We start from the raw sequence: 16,411 nt of genomic DNA, 5'->3' as shown, positions 1-16,411 counted from the left end.
GTGTCTGTAACAGTGCTTTGTAAACCACATTGGCCATGTTGTTGTTTACGTTAACTGAAAGAACAATACATCTGTCCATAAATTTACATGGATTAGTTAGAAAAACTTAAAAAACAACAAGTGGTCCTCTAGTTCCTTAGGGTATGTCTACACTACCCTCCTAGTTCGAACTAGGAGGGTAATGTAGGCATACCGCACTTGCAAATGAAGCCCGGGATTTGAATTTCCCGGGCTTCATTTGCATAAGCGGGGAGCCGCCATTTTTAAAACCCCGCTGGTTCGAACTAGGCTTCCTAGTTCGAACTACCGTTACTCCTCATTTCACGAGGAGTAACGGTAGTTCGAACTAGGAAGCCTAGTTCGAACTACCTAGTTCGTGCCCCGTGTAGCCGTGCTGCACGGGGTTCGAACCAGCGGGGTTTTAAAAATGGCGGCTCCTGCTTATGCAAATGAAGCCCGGGAAATTCAAATCCCGGGCTTCATTTGCAAGTGCGGTATGCCTACATTACCTTGCGAGTTCGAACTAGCGGGGTAATGTAGACATACCCTTAGAGACTAACAAAAAATACATATAGAATCATGAGCTTTTGTGGACACAGCCCACTTTTTCAGATGAGTGGAGATTAGTGGAGCAAGAGGCATAGATAGGCACAGAGGTTATGTAGAGTCCAGTCCTGCTCCTGTTAAAGTCAGCAGCAAAACTCCCATTGACTTCAGGGAGAAGTGCAGGATCTGACCCTAGTCTGGCACTGCCTTCATGGCATTGGTGCTATTCTCTCTAATTCATCCTCTGTAAAACTTGCATCCATCAGCTTTCTAATGAATGTATAAACGATTAGCCCCCATTTCTGCAAATACCTATGCACATACTTTGTATGTTTGCAAGATTAGGACCTAAATTACTTTAACCAGTCACACACGTCTTATAAAATATAGTATGTGGAATTTTTTCAGACTGTGTGGGAATGTATTACTGAATTCTGCCTTAATGTGGTTTTGATACAAACATAATAAGAACTAAAAACTTATTTACTGCCACTTATTTAGAAAGGAAAATCTGCATGGTAGCCCTTTTGAGGGGAGTTATTTGTTTAATTTTGATCTGAATGAACTTCATGACAATACAACTTTTCTGGTTTAGGGTCTCCCAGGTCAGCCTGGTAACTCTGGCCCTGCTGGCAAGGAAGGTCCCGTTGTAAGTATTCTTTTCTTTTTGTTATATTCTATAAATATATAGTAAAACACTGCTAAATAGTTATATATTAAGGAAGCTGAAATCTCATTGCTCAGCTTTAGCACACCTGTGTTTAAAATCAGTGATATCTATTTCAAAGTATCCATCACAGTTATGTTTTATTGCTTAAGGGACTGATCCAAAATTTATGGAGATCAGTGAGGGTACATCTACACAGCAAAGTTATTCCAAGATAGCTACCCCACATCTTTTGAATGCATCCGCTATTTCAAAATATAGCAGAAGCACTATTTCTCCATACCTGTAAACCTCATTCTACGAGGAGTAAGGGATGGCTCGAAATAGTGCTTTTTTGAAATTTAGCGCTATGTAGACAGTGCCAAATGATGTGTTGTGCAAATTGTGTGTCTTATTTCAAGTTTTAGGTGCTGTGTAGATGAACCCCAAGAGTCTTTCCATGCATTTCCATAGGTGTTGGATCATGTCCATAATCCTGTAAAGGGAAATACAGTAAAACTCCAATTGTCCGGCGTCCAGTGGTCCGGCACTCCCGATAGTCCAGCACCAACTGGAATCTGGAAATGCTCCAGCCAGCCAGACAATTGGAGCTGCTCCGCGTTGCTTCCCCAAGTCCGCTGCTGCCGCTGCTGAAACTGACCAGAGGCACACCTGGGGAAGCTGCAGAGCAGCTAGGGTGCTGCCGGGTGCCGAGCAGGGGGGTAAGAGGCGGAACTGCAGGACCAACCGGGCAGCACTCCAGCTGCTCTGCCCACTGCTTCCCCAACAAGTCTGTCGCTGCTGAAACTGACAAGCAGAAGACTTGGGAAAGCCACGGGCAGAGCAGCTGGAGTGCTGCCGGGTTGGTCCTGCAGTTCCGCCTCTTGCTCAGGTGAGGGGCAGCGCTGCGGGACCAACCTGGAAGCAACCCAGCTACTCTGTCCCGCTGTTTCCCCAAGTTGCCGCTGCCACTTGCAGCCCCAGCTGGCCTGTTGCCGGTGGCTGCGCGGGGTTTCCCCCGCCTCCCTGCAAAACAGGGAAGGGTTTGCCCCACACCGTGCCATTCCCCCCGACCTCCTCCCCCGAGACCCATTACAGCCTCCCTGCCGGAGTACCTCCTGATACTCCGGCATATCCAATAATCCGGAACCCCCTGGGGCCCAAAGGTGCCGGATTTTCGGAAGTCTACTGTAACAATAAAAATGATTACTATTGTCACAGAAAGGAGAAAATGTGTAGTGAGAGTTATTGTATATTCAGGTATGCTCTCCAAGATTTAAAGAAAGCCATATGCATTAGATGTTTGTGGCTTCCCCATATAGGAAGCCTTTTTTTTTTTAACATCACAGAAAGGAACTGAACCCTGGGCCAGTGAGTAAAAACAGGCATTCAAAAGTATGATTGATTTTCCTAGGGTTTCCCTGGTGCTGATGGTAGAGTTGGCCCAACTGGTCCTGCTGGTGCAAGAGGTGAGCCTGGCAACATCGGATTCCCTGGACCAAAAGGTCCCAATGTAAGTACAATAGAGCAGAACTTTATATCACTGTGAGCCTATTTCTTGGTAGAGATTTATGTCCATACTGCACCTGAATCGGCTTGCATGTCATTTGCATCATTATTGATTGAGTATACTTCCTGCTTTCAGGACATTTTTGTCCCAGTAACCCAAAACAGAAGCAATATTTTTTTAATAAAGCAGTAAAAAATGTTTAAGGCTGTGATCAGGTTATATGTACATTACAATATAACTTCATTTTAGCACTACTCTCTATATTTAATTGTTCTACAAACATTGGTCCCCTGTATGCATTTCAACTATAGAGGAATTGTAGGGTTGGCCCTTCAAAAGTTTTCTGAATATGCCTGAAGGATTGGCTCTAAAGACCATTGAAGCCAGTGAAGTACTCCTATTGATTTTAGTAAGCTTTGGATCAGTCCCAAAGTTGCGATAGATCATTTTTACACTTATCCCTCTGGATTTAGGGTGTTGCCTAGTGAAAGCCACCCACCATTTACAGGAGAGGTAAGGAACCTTTTTTGGGTCGGGGTCTGCCCACCCACAGAAAAATCAGTAGAGGGCCGCACATACGTGAGAAGCAAAAAACCAAAACCAAACCCTCAATGATGTGGTCCATGACTGAGGAGAAAGACACTCCCCATATTCCCCTCATACACTAGAGCCTCGTGGGGCCTGGCCTAGTAGAATTTGGGTACTCCAGCCCCATGGTGATGTAGCAGGGGCCTGGAGCACCAGTGTGCTCTCCCCAGTGCTGGAGGGGAGCCCTAAGCTTCGGGGGCCAGATCCAGGCAAGGAGGGGGCTCCATCTGGTCCCCAGGCCAGAGGTTCCCCACCCTTTATTTACAGCATCTCAGAGAGCTGAACAGAGCCCTGCCAATATAGATGAATGGGGATTTGAAAAAAAGATGAGGTAATTAGTTCTATTTTAAAGATATTTCTCTTACCTCTTCAAATATCTAGTGAAAAGGTTTGAAAATAGAGGGATAAAGGAACATTATATTAAATTATTTGGCTTGAAATTCTTTAATTGTCACATTGTTTCCAAAATGATGGCTTGCTTAATGTTGCGGGTTTTCCATTAACATTAGGGTGAACCTGGCAAACCTGGTGAAAGAGGCAATGCTGGTCTTGCTGGCCCACGGGTATGTATATAATTTTATCTAGTAGTGTATAGGTAGGAGCGCAGTAAGAGAGATTAACAAGGCCCCCACAAAGAGAAGATAGCATTAGTTTGTGCAAGAAAAACAAAGAATAACAGATGAAATAGAGAACACTCTGTACACATGTCTCTAATCTTCTATCAGTACATGTTGGACGAATATTAAATATAAATTACTCTGTTTGGTTCAGCACATACATCAGAACCCTTCCCATGTAAATAGATTCTGAACAAGAAAGCTTATTAGTTTCCAGTTTATCCCTCAAATCTTATTTTCTTTATATTATTTATGAGAATTATTAAATCTCCAGTGGAAGGGATTGCTTATCATGCACATCCTGCCACCAAGAACTCTTTTCTTTTTTCTATGGCTGGTGGACCAAATTCATTCATGTAATTTCACTGAAAGAAGTTTCACCACGAATGAATTTGGCCCCCATGACTTCAAATTAGTTCTAGAAAGAACCACAGCCATCCTTCAATACATTTGTGAGCACTTCTGCTATCTTCTTACAATTCAGCTATTAAAAGCAAATGGATGCACATCTAAGCAGGCTAAAGATTCTTATCTACTAGACCAGTTATGTATACAAATGAAGCTGCAGTGTCACTACACTTTCAGAACAAGTGTGCAATTCAGAAAGATAGGAAAGCCTGTATTTATAAACTAGTCACCAGATCTTTCTCCAATACTATGTTTAGGGTGCCCCTGGTCCTGATGGCAACAATGGCGCTCAAGGTCCCCCTGGTGTTGCGGTAAGTAACAGCTTCTGCATCATAAACCTCACTGAAGAAAATTCTTGGTTTAATTTTAAACTACAGCATTTCCAATATGAGAAACTTTATGTTTCCAGGTTCTAGTTTAAACACTTTTCTTTTTAATTCCACCTAGGGCAATCCTGGTTCAAAAGGTGAACAAGGTCCAGCTGGTCCTCCTGGCTTCCAAGTAAGTAAATACTCACTTGCCAGATATTATCCCATATATTTTAGCATTCTTAGTGGCAAACACTACCATTAATGTTTAACTCTCCCATTCTGTATAAACTCACCTTTGTTCAGAACTTTCTTGGTAGAGCTCTAAATAGCCAGCTGAAATCTCAGATATTTAGACTCCTTCAATTTAACTGTGTCAAAGCACTCAATTTATGAATAAATGTCCAAAGTATTTGGGCCCCAATTTCCCCTTTTAGTCCAATGCAGTCATATTGAAATCAGAGGCGCTCTACAGAATTACTCTTATGACTTAGGACCTGATCAAAAGCCCATTTAAATCATTTAGAGAATTTCAGTGGGCTTTAAATCAGGCCCTAAAAGCAAAATGTGTCCCCTGTTCCTTTACATTCTAAAGTGGGCCCCATACTTCTGTTTTGCTATAAGATGTGCAGGCTCTTTGGTAACTATTTGAAATACATCCAGTATTTCAGGTAATAGCTTTATTCATATGTGTATTTCTTTTCTTTTAGGGTCTCCCAGGCCCCTCAGGCCCTGCTGGTGAAGCTGGTAAACCAGGCGATAGGGTGAGTAACACAAGTAGCAGTTTGCAAGTAGTGACAGTTGAGTCACATAAGTGCTGTGATTAAACTCATACATAAGGTGAAGAAAAGCTAAGTCTAGCTTAGATCCTTCTCTTACTAAAATGAAAAGTGTTCCATATTGCATGCAGAGTTTCTATCTAATTTGTTATTAAATGAAGACTTAGCAATTGAGATGTGTTTCTTATTTCAAAGTTCTGGTATAAACAAAACAAAGCCAAACCCTGATATGACTTTTCAAGCCCAATCTGATTTATACTATGTATTCCAGATTGAATATCTTTAAAAATAGATTGACAGTAATTGGAAATTATTTGACAATAAATTTCCCTTCCAAAATTTCAGTATCTGCTCCTGCATTATGCCAGTTTTATGTGTCTGTAATTCTATTGAAATCAAATGAATTACCTGGGCATAAAATTGGGGTGACTCAGTGGAGAAGAAGGACCCCAGAGTCTGCATAAATTTGAAAGCTAGACCCTGGGATACGGTCTGGTTATAGGTTTGGGAAGGACAGGGTCTCTGTGCTCTTTCATCCTCACCTACCTTTGTGCACTAAAGGCCACGTTGTGGTGCGCCATATTTGTCATATGTTATTGCACTAAAAAGTATTTCTAAATAGTATTTTTTAAAAAACAAATGTAAGATGGCAACAATGATGACAAGCTTGCTTTAGGAGTCTGCTTAAACCTATGTTTCTCTTTTGTCTAGGGTATTCCAGGTGAATTTGGTCTTACTGGTCCTGCTGGCCCAAGAGTAAGTCACTGTTTGTAGTATAGTTTCAAACACTGTCTTGATAAAGTTCTTTTTGTTTACGTACATTTCTAATAAGGCTTGATTAAACTCTGGAGGAATGAGAAATGTCAGCTACAGGGCAGGCTTCAGGGCTTCTTAACCCTCCCAGGGTATGTCTACACTACCCCCCTAGTTCGAACTAGGGGGGGTAATGTAGTCATACAGAGTTGCAAATGAAGCCCGGGATTTGAATTTCCCGGGCTTCATTTGCATAAAGCTGGCCAGCGCCATTTTTAAATGCCGGCTAGTTCGGACCCCATGCCGCGCGGCTACACGCGGCACGGACTAGCTGGTTCAGATTAGGCTTCCTAATCCAAACTAGCTGTATGCCTCATGGAACGAGGTGTACAGCTAGTTTGGATTAGGAAGCCTAATCCGAACTAGCTAGTCCATGCCGCGTGTAGCCGCGCGGCACGGGGTCCGAACTAGCCGGCATTTAAAAATGGCGCCGGCCGGCTTTATGCAAATGAAGCCCGGGAAATTCAAATCTCAGGCTTCATTTGCAACTCCGTATGACTACATTACCCCCCCCTAGTTCGAACTAGCGGGGTAGTGTAGACATACCCCCACAGAGTGGGAAAATAATGGAGGTAGCCTTCTGCTCCCTTCCATGTAATGTCTAACGTCAGCACACAGAAGACAATAGATTTCTATGTGCTATGGATCAGGTACACTGTGCACTAAACTACTGGCTATGATCCCAACACACCTAGTCACTTCTGATCCTATTGTGCCCCCAACCTTAGCTTTCTGTTATAAAGGGGCTTCTCTGCTTTGCACAAAGTGATGCACAATCCCCTTGTTCTGGCTCAGAATAGCCAAAATATTATACTTCTGCTATGATGGGCATAGAAAGCTGCTACAGACTGGGACATTGGTTCTTTGAAATGCCTGTTTAACTAGTTGCTTTTCAAAATGTGACCATATGGCTACTTGAAAAACAAAGAGCAACAAGTTCATGGCAGTAGTGTTCTCCTGTCACACAGGAAAAGTTCAGTTCAAGAGAGCTTATTTATGCTATTCCAGAACTGTTCATCCAAAAACTGGCTTCAAAACACTTAGAATAGGGCTACTCAACTTTGGAAGCCCCGGGGGCCACAATGATATCCACAGTACATGCCGAGGGCTGCAATTCAAGTGCAGTTGCAAATATATATGCAAATAGCTTATTTCACACTGATGGGCATGAATACAAAGATTAAGGCAAGACTACACAACACACAGGCCCCATTTAAGTCAGCTCCTTTATGTCAGATCAATAAAATGCAATATTTACCCATTTCCACCCATATGACAGTACTTTTAATGAGCAATGACAGTTCAGCAATTTAACTACTAAAACGCATGTCAACAGAAGGCCATTATATTGATTACTACCCAAATCCCAGCCCCAGCACAGACCTTTCTCACCCTGGCCTCGCTACTCGGCTCTGCCACTGCCTCACTGCCCAGCTCTGCCACTGCCTTGCCACGTGCCTCTTGCCACCCCCAGCAGCTCCTGCGCATGCACCAGCGTGGCCTGGCTCAGGGAGGTACTGACGTGCTCTGCCATGCCTTTTGCCACTACTTCCCTCTCTCCCCCGCCCCCCCCCCCCCAGTTGGCTGGCAGCTCCCATGCATGCGCAGATGTGGCTTGTCAGTGCCACACCGCGCGGCTCTGCTTGTGGGGAGGCGCTGCCATTGTCGCAGATGCAGCAGGTGTGCTCTGCCTCCGCCTCTTGCCACGCCCACCCCCTCGCCGGTCTGCAGCTCCTGCACATGCGGCCTGGCTCAAAGCCACATGGCTCAGCGCTCGGCTCGGTGCTGCCACTGGAGTCCCAGCAATGAGGCAGGCAGGCAGCCCGGGAAGCAGTTCAAGGTGCCATGGGTCACATGCAAAGGGCCCGTGTGTTGAGTAGCCCTCACTTAGAAGCTGCATACATGGAATATATTTTGCACAATATGAATGCTAATGTGATTCTTTTAGTTTGCACAACTCGCATCAAATCAAGAGTGTTTTGCAATCAATCAACCTTGTAATGCCTCTGAGTTATAAAGAACAATTCAAACCAACCTGTCTCTTGCAGGGTGAACGTGGCCCTCCAGGTGAAAGTGGTGCAGTCGGTCCTGTAGGTTCCATTGGAAGCCGTGGTCCAACTGGCCCACCAGGCACTGACGGTAACAAGGTGAGCAAGCTGCTACTGTCATGACTGCTGAAACCTTGAGAACTGTACTTGATGCTGATTACAACTACCTACATATATCCCTTAGAAAATGGGCCATATCCTCTGATGGTGCCAAATGGCAAAGCTCCATTGAAGCCTAGTTTGTTATGCACTGAAAATTTTCCTTTTACAGAGGATGGGAGTGGGATTCCAGCTAGGAATCGCTGATACAATTTATCTTAGCTAAGTGTTCCATTTGCCTCATTTGAATTGGATTAATACTCTGCCTGACTCTTTGTGCCAAACTTTCATAATTGCAAACATTAGCGCTTATATTTCTATACCTTAATTTACAGACATCTATGGGAAAGTGTGCACCCAATAATGAGCCAACACAAATTGTCCCCCACAAAAACAGAAGCCTGGTTGAAACCTGGTTGAATCTGGTACTTAAGTGTCACGTGACCCACAGATCAAATCACAAAAACTAGAAGTGAGAGCATCTTTTAATATGTGAGGATCACAAGTAAAGTTACAGAAAAACAAGGAAAGCCAGGCATTACGTTATCTTTGCAATATCTCATCAATAAAGTTGAGTTGGGAATCCAAGCTCCATTCTGTCAACGCCTCCAGATGCCAAAGAGTCTACGAAATGGTTCTGATTTGGGCCTTTTCTCTAGTAGAAAATTGGGGTGGTACAGGGTGAAGTTCCTGGAGAAAATGGAAGATTAATGCTGTTTTGGAAGATCAGGCTGTTCACCTGAGGCCAAATTCAGCCATGGAGTGAACAAGCACTACTCCACTGCCTTCAGAGAACTCTGCTGAAAGCAATGAAGTTACATCCATTTACTACAGGGATAAATATAAACAAATCTTCTAAAATTCAAGGCAGACTATTTGAAGATAAGAACGGTTGATTCAGTCAGTCCTTTCAAAGATTAAAAAAAATTGGGACTTCAATGCTAAGATAATTTTGCTAAGACTTTTGCAGAACAAATAATTTCTTACATGTTCCCTTGTTACTGCTAGGGTGAACCTGGCGTTGCTGGTGCTCCTGGTGGTCCAGGTCCCTCTGGTTCTGGTGGAATCCCAGGCGAGAGAGGTATTGCTGGTGGCCCAGGAGGCAAAGGTGAAAAGGTAAGTCACCAGTTTCGACCAGTTTCATTGCAACTGAAACACATGTGCACAGATTGATGGAATAGAGTTGTTTGTGGTTTTAATCAATTGAACATAAGGTCACCTAAATATAACTTTCCCCAAAGCTGATAATGTTACATGAAACTGCATTGCACAGAGACCCCCCACTAGCACATAAGTAAATTGGCTATTTGCTCAACAAATACATGATCCTGTGAGGTGCTGAACATCTCCCCTCTGATGCCAGCACCCTTGACAACTCTTGGAAATCAGCAGGAGTAGTGGTACGTCATCATTTTTCAGGACTGGGGCCCATGAGTTTACCGAAAGGTCTATTAAACTTGTCTTCAGTGAGTACTGATTGCAGTAAGAATGGAGCTATGTAAAAAGGGCTCCACCTGCTTTTGCTACCATTAGTTGAGGTCTGTGCACTAGTTACAGGACCTGTAATATCTATGACATGTACTTAGCAAATATAGATTGAATACACGTTGGCAATTTCGTGTTTATGGCACAGTATTTTCCTTCATCTGGCTGATCCAGTCACAATTTTATTCTGGGGAAATGGATTAAGAAAACCCTGATTTTAATTTTGGAATTAGGAATGTCCTTCAGTTTGCCGGAGCAACTCTCCTCCATTCATATTTACTACTGTGTATAAAACAAAGCGATGAACTGCAAAAACTAGTATCCTTTTGTCGGATACTCCAAATGTGAAGTGTCTTAATTGGAGTTTTACTAATGCAGGTGTCCAAGGGGAATCAGTGAAATATCTCAGCAACTAAAAACTTTATCGGGGTGAGAGTATGAAATCTAATGGATGACTCTAAGCCTGAGGTTGGCATTATTGCTCCCTTTGTTTTGAGTAAAGGAATCAAAAGGCATTCAGTTAAAGATGCAACCAAAAGTGATTAGGCCTGGAATTGCCTGACACTCTTTATAAGATACCCATGTGGCTGCCATGTGGATCAATGCCAAGCAATTACATTGTCAACAACAATTAGAGTTAAGTTGTATTCTGATTCTTTGAGGCTATAGTGATGGCGGATCCTTCTTGTGACCCTAATTCACTGTCTAACCATTTATGTGCTCCCATTATCGTCAACAATTATTCTTTCAGCTTTAAGCATAAAGTATAATGCCCAATAGAATTTGTATATATTGCTTTTATGGGCCAAAGGAAAAGGGGGAGGGCTCGATTTATACTCAAGGCATGTCTACACAGCAGGGCTAAAGCCAAAATAAGCTACACAACTTCAGCGACGTCAATTATGTAGCTCAAGTCAAAATAGCTTATTTCAGCTTTTGGCACTATCTACACAGAGGGAAGTCCGAGAAAGAGCCACTGTTCCTCCAACTTACCTTACTCTTTGTAAAATGAGGGTTACAGAAGTTGGAGTAAAAAGTCCTCCAGCTCGACATTATTTTGACACTATGTCGAAATAACTGCTTATAGTGTAGATGCGGACTGTGCTATTTCAGAATAACGTCAGTTTAGTTGCGGACTGACGTTATTCCAAAATAACACTGATGTGCAGACATAGCCTCAGTGGCCAGATTCATATCTCCAATTGGTAAAAGCCAGATGGAGAACAGTATCAAGCCACTCAGCTTTTTCACAGATTGTAATTTGTAATTGAATCTTTAACCATATTCAAACACGCTGGGAGGGAGTTCTGTGGGTATGAGCAGGATTTCCGTGTTCGGAAGAAGGGAACTGAGCTTGCAATTCTTTTAACTTTTATGGGTTTGGCAGTGGACCTGCATCATTCCCCTTCCTCTGCCACTTCACAATTCACGCTTAGCACAAGCAATGGCACATTGAGTAAAGCATTTGCTAATAAGGAGCATTTGCTCATACAGGAGAGTCAGGTTTTGGTCGGCATGTTAAAAGGAGAATGTGCCCAAAATGAAGATTTCCTTTTGCACTAAGGATACACATAGAATAACTGCACAAAAAGAAGGAAGGAATTATGTCTCCATGTATGAATAAGACTTGAATGAGCATTGTGACGATACCAATAGAACTGATAATTTATATCTCTTGTTGTCTCAACTCTGGCCTTCATTAGCAATGTAACATGGTGGGTTTTTTCTTTCCTGTTTTCAGGGTTTACCAGGTGCCAGAGGTGAACCTGGAGCAACAGGAAGAGATGGTTCACGTGTGAGTACACCAAGTCATTCTATTATCACTTAATTTAGCTTCAAATACTTCAGAAATGCCTCTGTAGAAGGAGAATGAATAAGATTCACAGAAACACATTCAAGCTTTTCACAGGATCCAAAATCTGTTCAGGTCTTTTGAACAGTCAACAGCAATATAATGGCTAGACTTCAGCTCTCCAGTTTTTAAAGTAAAGCTTTAAAACACACTAGCAAAGTAAAATAGTAACTCAACTGAATAGCTAAATTGATACCGAGAGGGATTAATCCACAATCCCAGATTTGCATTAATGAACTTGAGAATCTCTCACTTCATTACTTCCATAGGCTAAGCTCATTGCATACCACAGAGACTCCTTTCATCCCTCCTTGTTCACCCTCCACAAACCTCTTGTGTATCACCCTCCCATCCCTCTATTTCTGGACTCCCTGAAACTCTAGCACTCCTTTCCTCCAAGAATGGGCTCTGTGTATCTTCCTCCATACCAGAGCCCTTCAGTCTATCCCTATGCCAGGAGTTCTGAGTGCCCCACATTCAGGCCTTCCCCCATTATCGCTGCCATTATAATTTTTTTCTGACCTGTGGTAAGGCATTCAGGGTGTTTACACTGTATTGGAAAGATGGACAAGGCTGAGATGGAGTTGGAAGGTGTTGATGACTGCCATCACTTGGTGTTTTGTTGCTTTTTTTGATGAATGGTCCTGACTGAGGTGGATAGTTCTGTTAACCAGATGCCAGGGGCTTTTTGTGCCTCTCATTTCCCCTTTCTGCTTTTCTGATTTTCAGCAAAATCAGTAGGGTTCTGCCCATTGATGTCTAGACCATTCTCCGAAATTTAGACACAGCCTAGGTAAGGTGGAAAAGGGTTAAACAATAGACATAAGCACATTAAGAACTCGGACCTGTAATTGTTCTGTGCATGAGCGCCAATGGAAGTCAATTAGAGATACGAGTGCAGATCAATGGCAGAAACAGGGAGGTAACAATGAGCCCTTTTTTATTTGTCTAACTGATGATCTTTGTACTGCAAAAGCACAGTAGGTTTTTAAAGAAGGTGCTCCTTTTAATGTAAATGCTCAAAGAGGCCATGGGATATTCAGCCTGCTCGGGAACTTGTATGTTGGGAGGAAGAGAGTAATGAATCATTTGATTCTCCCAAATTTTGCACAAGTTCATAGCTAATAAAACAACACGCTCACATTGCCCTCTCCAGAAGGAAGCACAGAAAAGAAGGGGAGTGGAGCAGAGAGAATGGCTTCTCATGAACATCCGCAACCAGAAATCATGCCCTGTTTTTGTCTTACTCTTTAGGGTATTCCTGGTGCTATTGGATCCCCTGGCCCTGCTGGTGGCCCTGGTGACCGGGTATGTCTCTTTTTGCTTTTTTGTTACCAGTGTCACTTTTGCATGAATATTTAAAGACTGTAGGGGAAAAGGTAACCAGTCTCTATTTGAATAAAAAGACATCCCATCCTAGTTAACACTGTAAATAGGCCTTCTAAATTTTTCATATTCTGGGGAGAGTTACCAGAAGCTATAAAGTCTCCCTAGCCAATGAAAGGGATTGCCACTGCACTGCTTAGTCCCAAGCGTCTGGGTCAGGCTGGCAGGAGAGTTGTGGGAATATCGTGGGACCGCATTGGAGAGGATTCTAGGTTGGGACCTGCCTCTCACATAGAGCTTAGTTCTGATTGCACTCTTAGCATTCTGGAGGGGAGGGGAGCAGGCAGAGGTGATGGAGGAACACATATCAATCAGCTAATCATTGTTTTGAAATACCCCTGCATTTAATCCTTGAGGACCATTTCAGGAATCATAAAAAAAATGCAACTCAATAGCATTAAGTAGGTGAAAACTAGAGTATTTCTGATCATATGTAGTGGCAGTCTCTTCCCACATGCATGCCTAAGGAAGATGTGGATGTAATTCCCCCATTGATCCAAGGGAAGAACATTTTACCTAGAATACATCTTGGCTCTGATTGCACTCAGAGTGATTACATCATGATGAAAGTAATCTATGGTATATTTTAGGGTGAAGCTGGTCCTGCTGGCCCTGCTGGCCCTGCCGGTGCTCGTGGAACTCCTGTAAGTAGCAACATAGAAAACATTTCCAGGTGCAAAAATGCTACATTCAGAAAATAGCTACTCTAGGGTTGTGACAGCTTTAGTCCTGAGTATTTCTTATCTCCCTCTAGGGTGAACGTGGTGAAGCTGGTCCTGCTGGCTCTGCTGGATTCGCTGGACCTCCTGTAAGTACCAAGTGTATGTTTCACTGTCAAACGCTGCAACATTTTCTTGTTATTTTCCTTTAAAATACATTTTGAACTTTTTTTTTCCTCACTGTATTTTTAGGGTGCCGCTGGCCAAGCTGGTGCTAAAGGCGAACGGGGTCAGAAAGGACCTAAGGGTGAAGTTGGTCCACAGGGTGCTATTGGCCCAGCTGGTTCCAGTGGCCCAGCAGTAAGTAAATTGAATTTACTATTAAAATACACTGATTAAACCAGTGTTTCTCAAGCAGCGGTATGAGTACCCTTAAGAGTACTCGAGAGAAGTCTGGGGGGTACATCAACACAACTGAAATTTGGAGAAAACCGAATTTTTGTTTTAAGTTATACAGCGCTTTATTATTTTTGTACTTTTTACACCCAAAAATTTCATCACCCGCCAGGCTGCCATTAAGTTGTTTAAACAACTGTGTTGCAATGGTAGAAAAAAAATTGCGTGTCTGAAAACTGCAGATACTGGGGGTACTTATAATTTTTTTTAAAGGGCTATTTCATAAAAAAAAAGGTTGAGAAAGAAAGGTTGGATTAAACTATGCATCCTGCACAGCTGGCAATGAGGCTTTGAAATTTGAACTGTTTTGTATTGTTGGCTTCTCTCTGAGATTGATCATTTCAAAACTAAAGTGTTAAACATGGAGGAAAGTGGTGGTTGTAGTTTGCAAGATTTTGTGAGAACTTTGTAATCAGTTTATTTGGGCTCAGATCCTGAATCTGAAACTCAAATGAACTTCCCTCCAATGACTCTGATGTTGCTCCAAAACACTGAAAAATTGAGTTAAAAGCAAAACCGCAAAGAAGTCCAGGTTTCTTAGAAAACTTGAGATCATCAATACACCTGAAGTCAAGTTTCTTGTGCCTTCAGATGATAACTTTTAATAGTCATGATGCAGATTTGTATTAATTTCCCATAACAAAAGCTGTGATAATTCATACAATCTATTTATTTTCCATTTAAAAAATGCACCTATCCAAGACTTTGGGCTGAAGTGTACAGTTTAATTTTTTAACGTACATAGAACAAATTCAGATTTAGCCAGGATCAGTATTAAATTCCTCCTAATATAAGAACTGAAAACCCTACCACAGACACCTCACTTGATCATGCCCACTCGACTGATTCCTTCCAATAGAAGTTAATAAAATAAATAATTTTTGCAACAGGCCCTGAAGGTCAATACATTAAGGCTTTATTGGATTAAGGAAGGAGATGTCTGTGGGTAAGATCTAGAGTTGAGGATCCCTTACAAATCACATCATAGACAAAATATGTCCTTTAGGGGTTGGACTTTCAGGCTACCTCCCTGTACGTGCTTTTGATGGAACTGTCTTTATGTCCAAGTGACATAATCTCAAATGTCGAAAAGATGCTGAAAATCAGGACCTAGTTTTTTTACTATCCCCATTTTGAAACTTTATGAGAGAAAATTTCTTTATCGGAATATTTAAAGCTTTACCCCTCTGTTTAGAGCAGTATCCTGCCTTGGTCTTACTCATTCTGTACAGAGCTATTGTAATATCCATAAAATACATATATAAGTGCATTCTTCATGCCCTTTGCCAACTAAGCCGCTGCCTTTTTCTTTGGTTTTGGAGCTGGTGGCTGTGCATGTAACATTCAGAAGACAGTCTACATTAAAAAATCTTTCATTTAAATCCTGAAGCTGTTACTCATTTTGAACCCAGTCCTTGCTATGTTGACTTCCATAAACTTACCTGCCTAAGGTATGAGTGAAAGCTAGGCCAGGAACACAGGATTTTTCCCCAGTGTGAGGATATGTACTCTGGTACTGGAGGTGGCAGGACAATCCTGCTTCCATTAAAGTAGATGACAAAACTCCCCTTAACTTCAGTCAGAGCAGGATTGGGACCTTATTCTTTATCTGGAACTTTGAAGGTATTTTGGTCTGGTTCATCATTTTCCCTTTCTTCTCCTCACTTGTAGGGTCCCATTGGTGCTGCAGGCCCCGCTGGTTCTCGCGGTGACGGTGGTCCTCCAGTAAGTCTTTAAGTTTCTGACACTGCCATTTTTCCTTGACATTGAATTGTTGTTCTTTGTGAACTCTCACCTTGACCTTGAGCTTTATTTCTAGGGTGCCACTGGTTTCCCTGGAGCTGCTGGCAGAACTGGTCCTCCCGGCCCTGCTGTAAGTAATTGCTGAAAATACTTTATCAGATGACAGACAGATTGAACCACTTTGGGGCTAATCCTAATCTCAGTCCCATTAATATAAATCCTTGACGTCAGAAGAGTTTCTCCTGAATTGTACAGATGTATCTGATATCAGAGACAGGCCCTTAATTGCTTAGCACCAGGTGTTTAAATATGCTTAGGTTCACATCGTTGCAAATGGATGCCTAGTGGGAATTTCAAAAACTCCCTCATTGGGAGTTAGGTGTCTAGGCCCTTTTGAAAATCCCACTAGGAATCTGTCTACATTTCTACGTGCCCAAACATCTTTGTAAATTGTGCCTTTTGCGCTAG

At 42.5% G+C, this 16,411-nt stretch overlaps 1 protein-coding gene across 1 annotated transcript in view; it reads left to right on the top strand.

The window, feature by feature from the left end:
• The window catches only part of COL1A2 (collagen type I alpha 2 chain), a 49,432-nt gene that overhangs the window by 19,412 nt on the left and 13,609 nt on the right, over positions 1 to 16,411 (top strand). The window contains exons 22-37 of the mRNA XM_006114489.5: positions 1,142 to 1,195; positions 2,607 to 2,705; positions 3,800 to 3,853; positions 4,573 to 4,626; positions 4,763 to 4,816; positions 5,334 to 5,387; positions 6,114 to 6,158; positions 8,264 to 8,362; positions 9,371 to 9,478; positions 11,589 to 11,642; positions 12,954 to 13,007; positions 13,676 to 13,729; positions 13,840 to 13,893; positions 13,997 to 14,104; positions 15,872 to 15,925; positions 16,020 to 16,073. Coding sequence (XP_006114551.2) covers positions 1,142 to 1,195; positions 2,607 to 2,705; positions 3,800 to 3,853; positions 4,573 to 4,626; positions 4,763 to 4,816; positions 5,334 to 5,387; positions 6,114 to 6,158; positions 8,264 to 8,362; positions 9,371 to 9,478; positions 11,589 to 11,642; positions 12,954 to 13,007; positions 13,676 to 13,729; positions 13,840 to 13,893; positions 13,997 to 14,104; positions 15,872 to 15,925; positions 16,020 to 16,073 — 1,053 coding nt within the window. The remainder of the gene's footprint in view (positions 1 to 1,141; positions 1,196 to 2,606; positions 2,706 to 3,799; positions 3,854 to 4,572; positions 4,627 to 4,762; positions 4,817 to 5,333; positions 5,388 to 6,113; positions 6,159 to 8,263; positions 8,363 to 9,370; positions 9,479 to 11,588; positions 11,643 to 12,953; positions 13,008 to 13,675; positions 13,730 to 13,839; positions 13,894 to 13,996; positions 14,105 to 15,871; positions 15,926 to 16,019; positions 16,074 to 16,411) is intronic.

The sequence above is a fragment of the Pelodiscus sinensis genome, chromosome 2 (genome assembly GCF_052426305.1).
Source record: "Pelodiscus sinensis isolate ZL-2025 chromosome 2, ASM5242630v1, whole genome shotgun sequence".
Classification (NCBI taxonomy): domain Eukaryota; kingdom Metazoa; phylum Chordata; order Testudines; family Trionychidae; genus Pelodiscus; species Pelodiscus sinensis.
The sequence above is the reverse complement of the archived record's forward strand: the minus strand, read 5'-3'. Positions and strand labels throughout refer to the sequence as shown.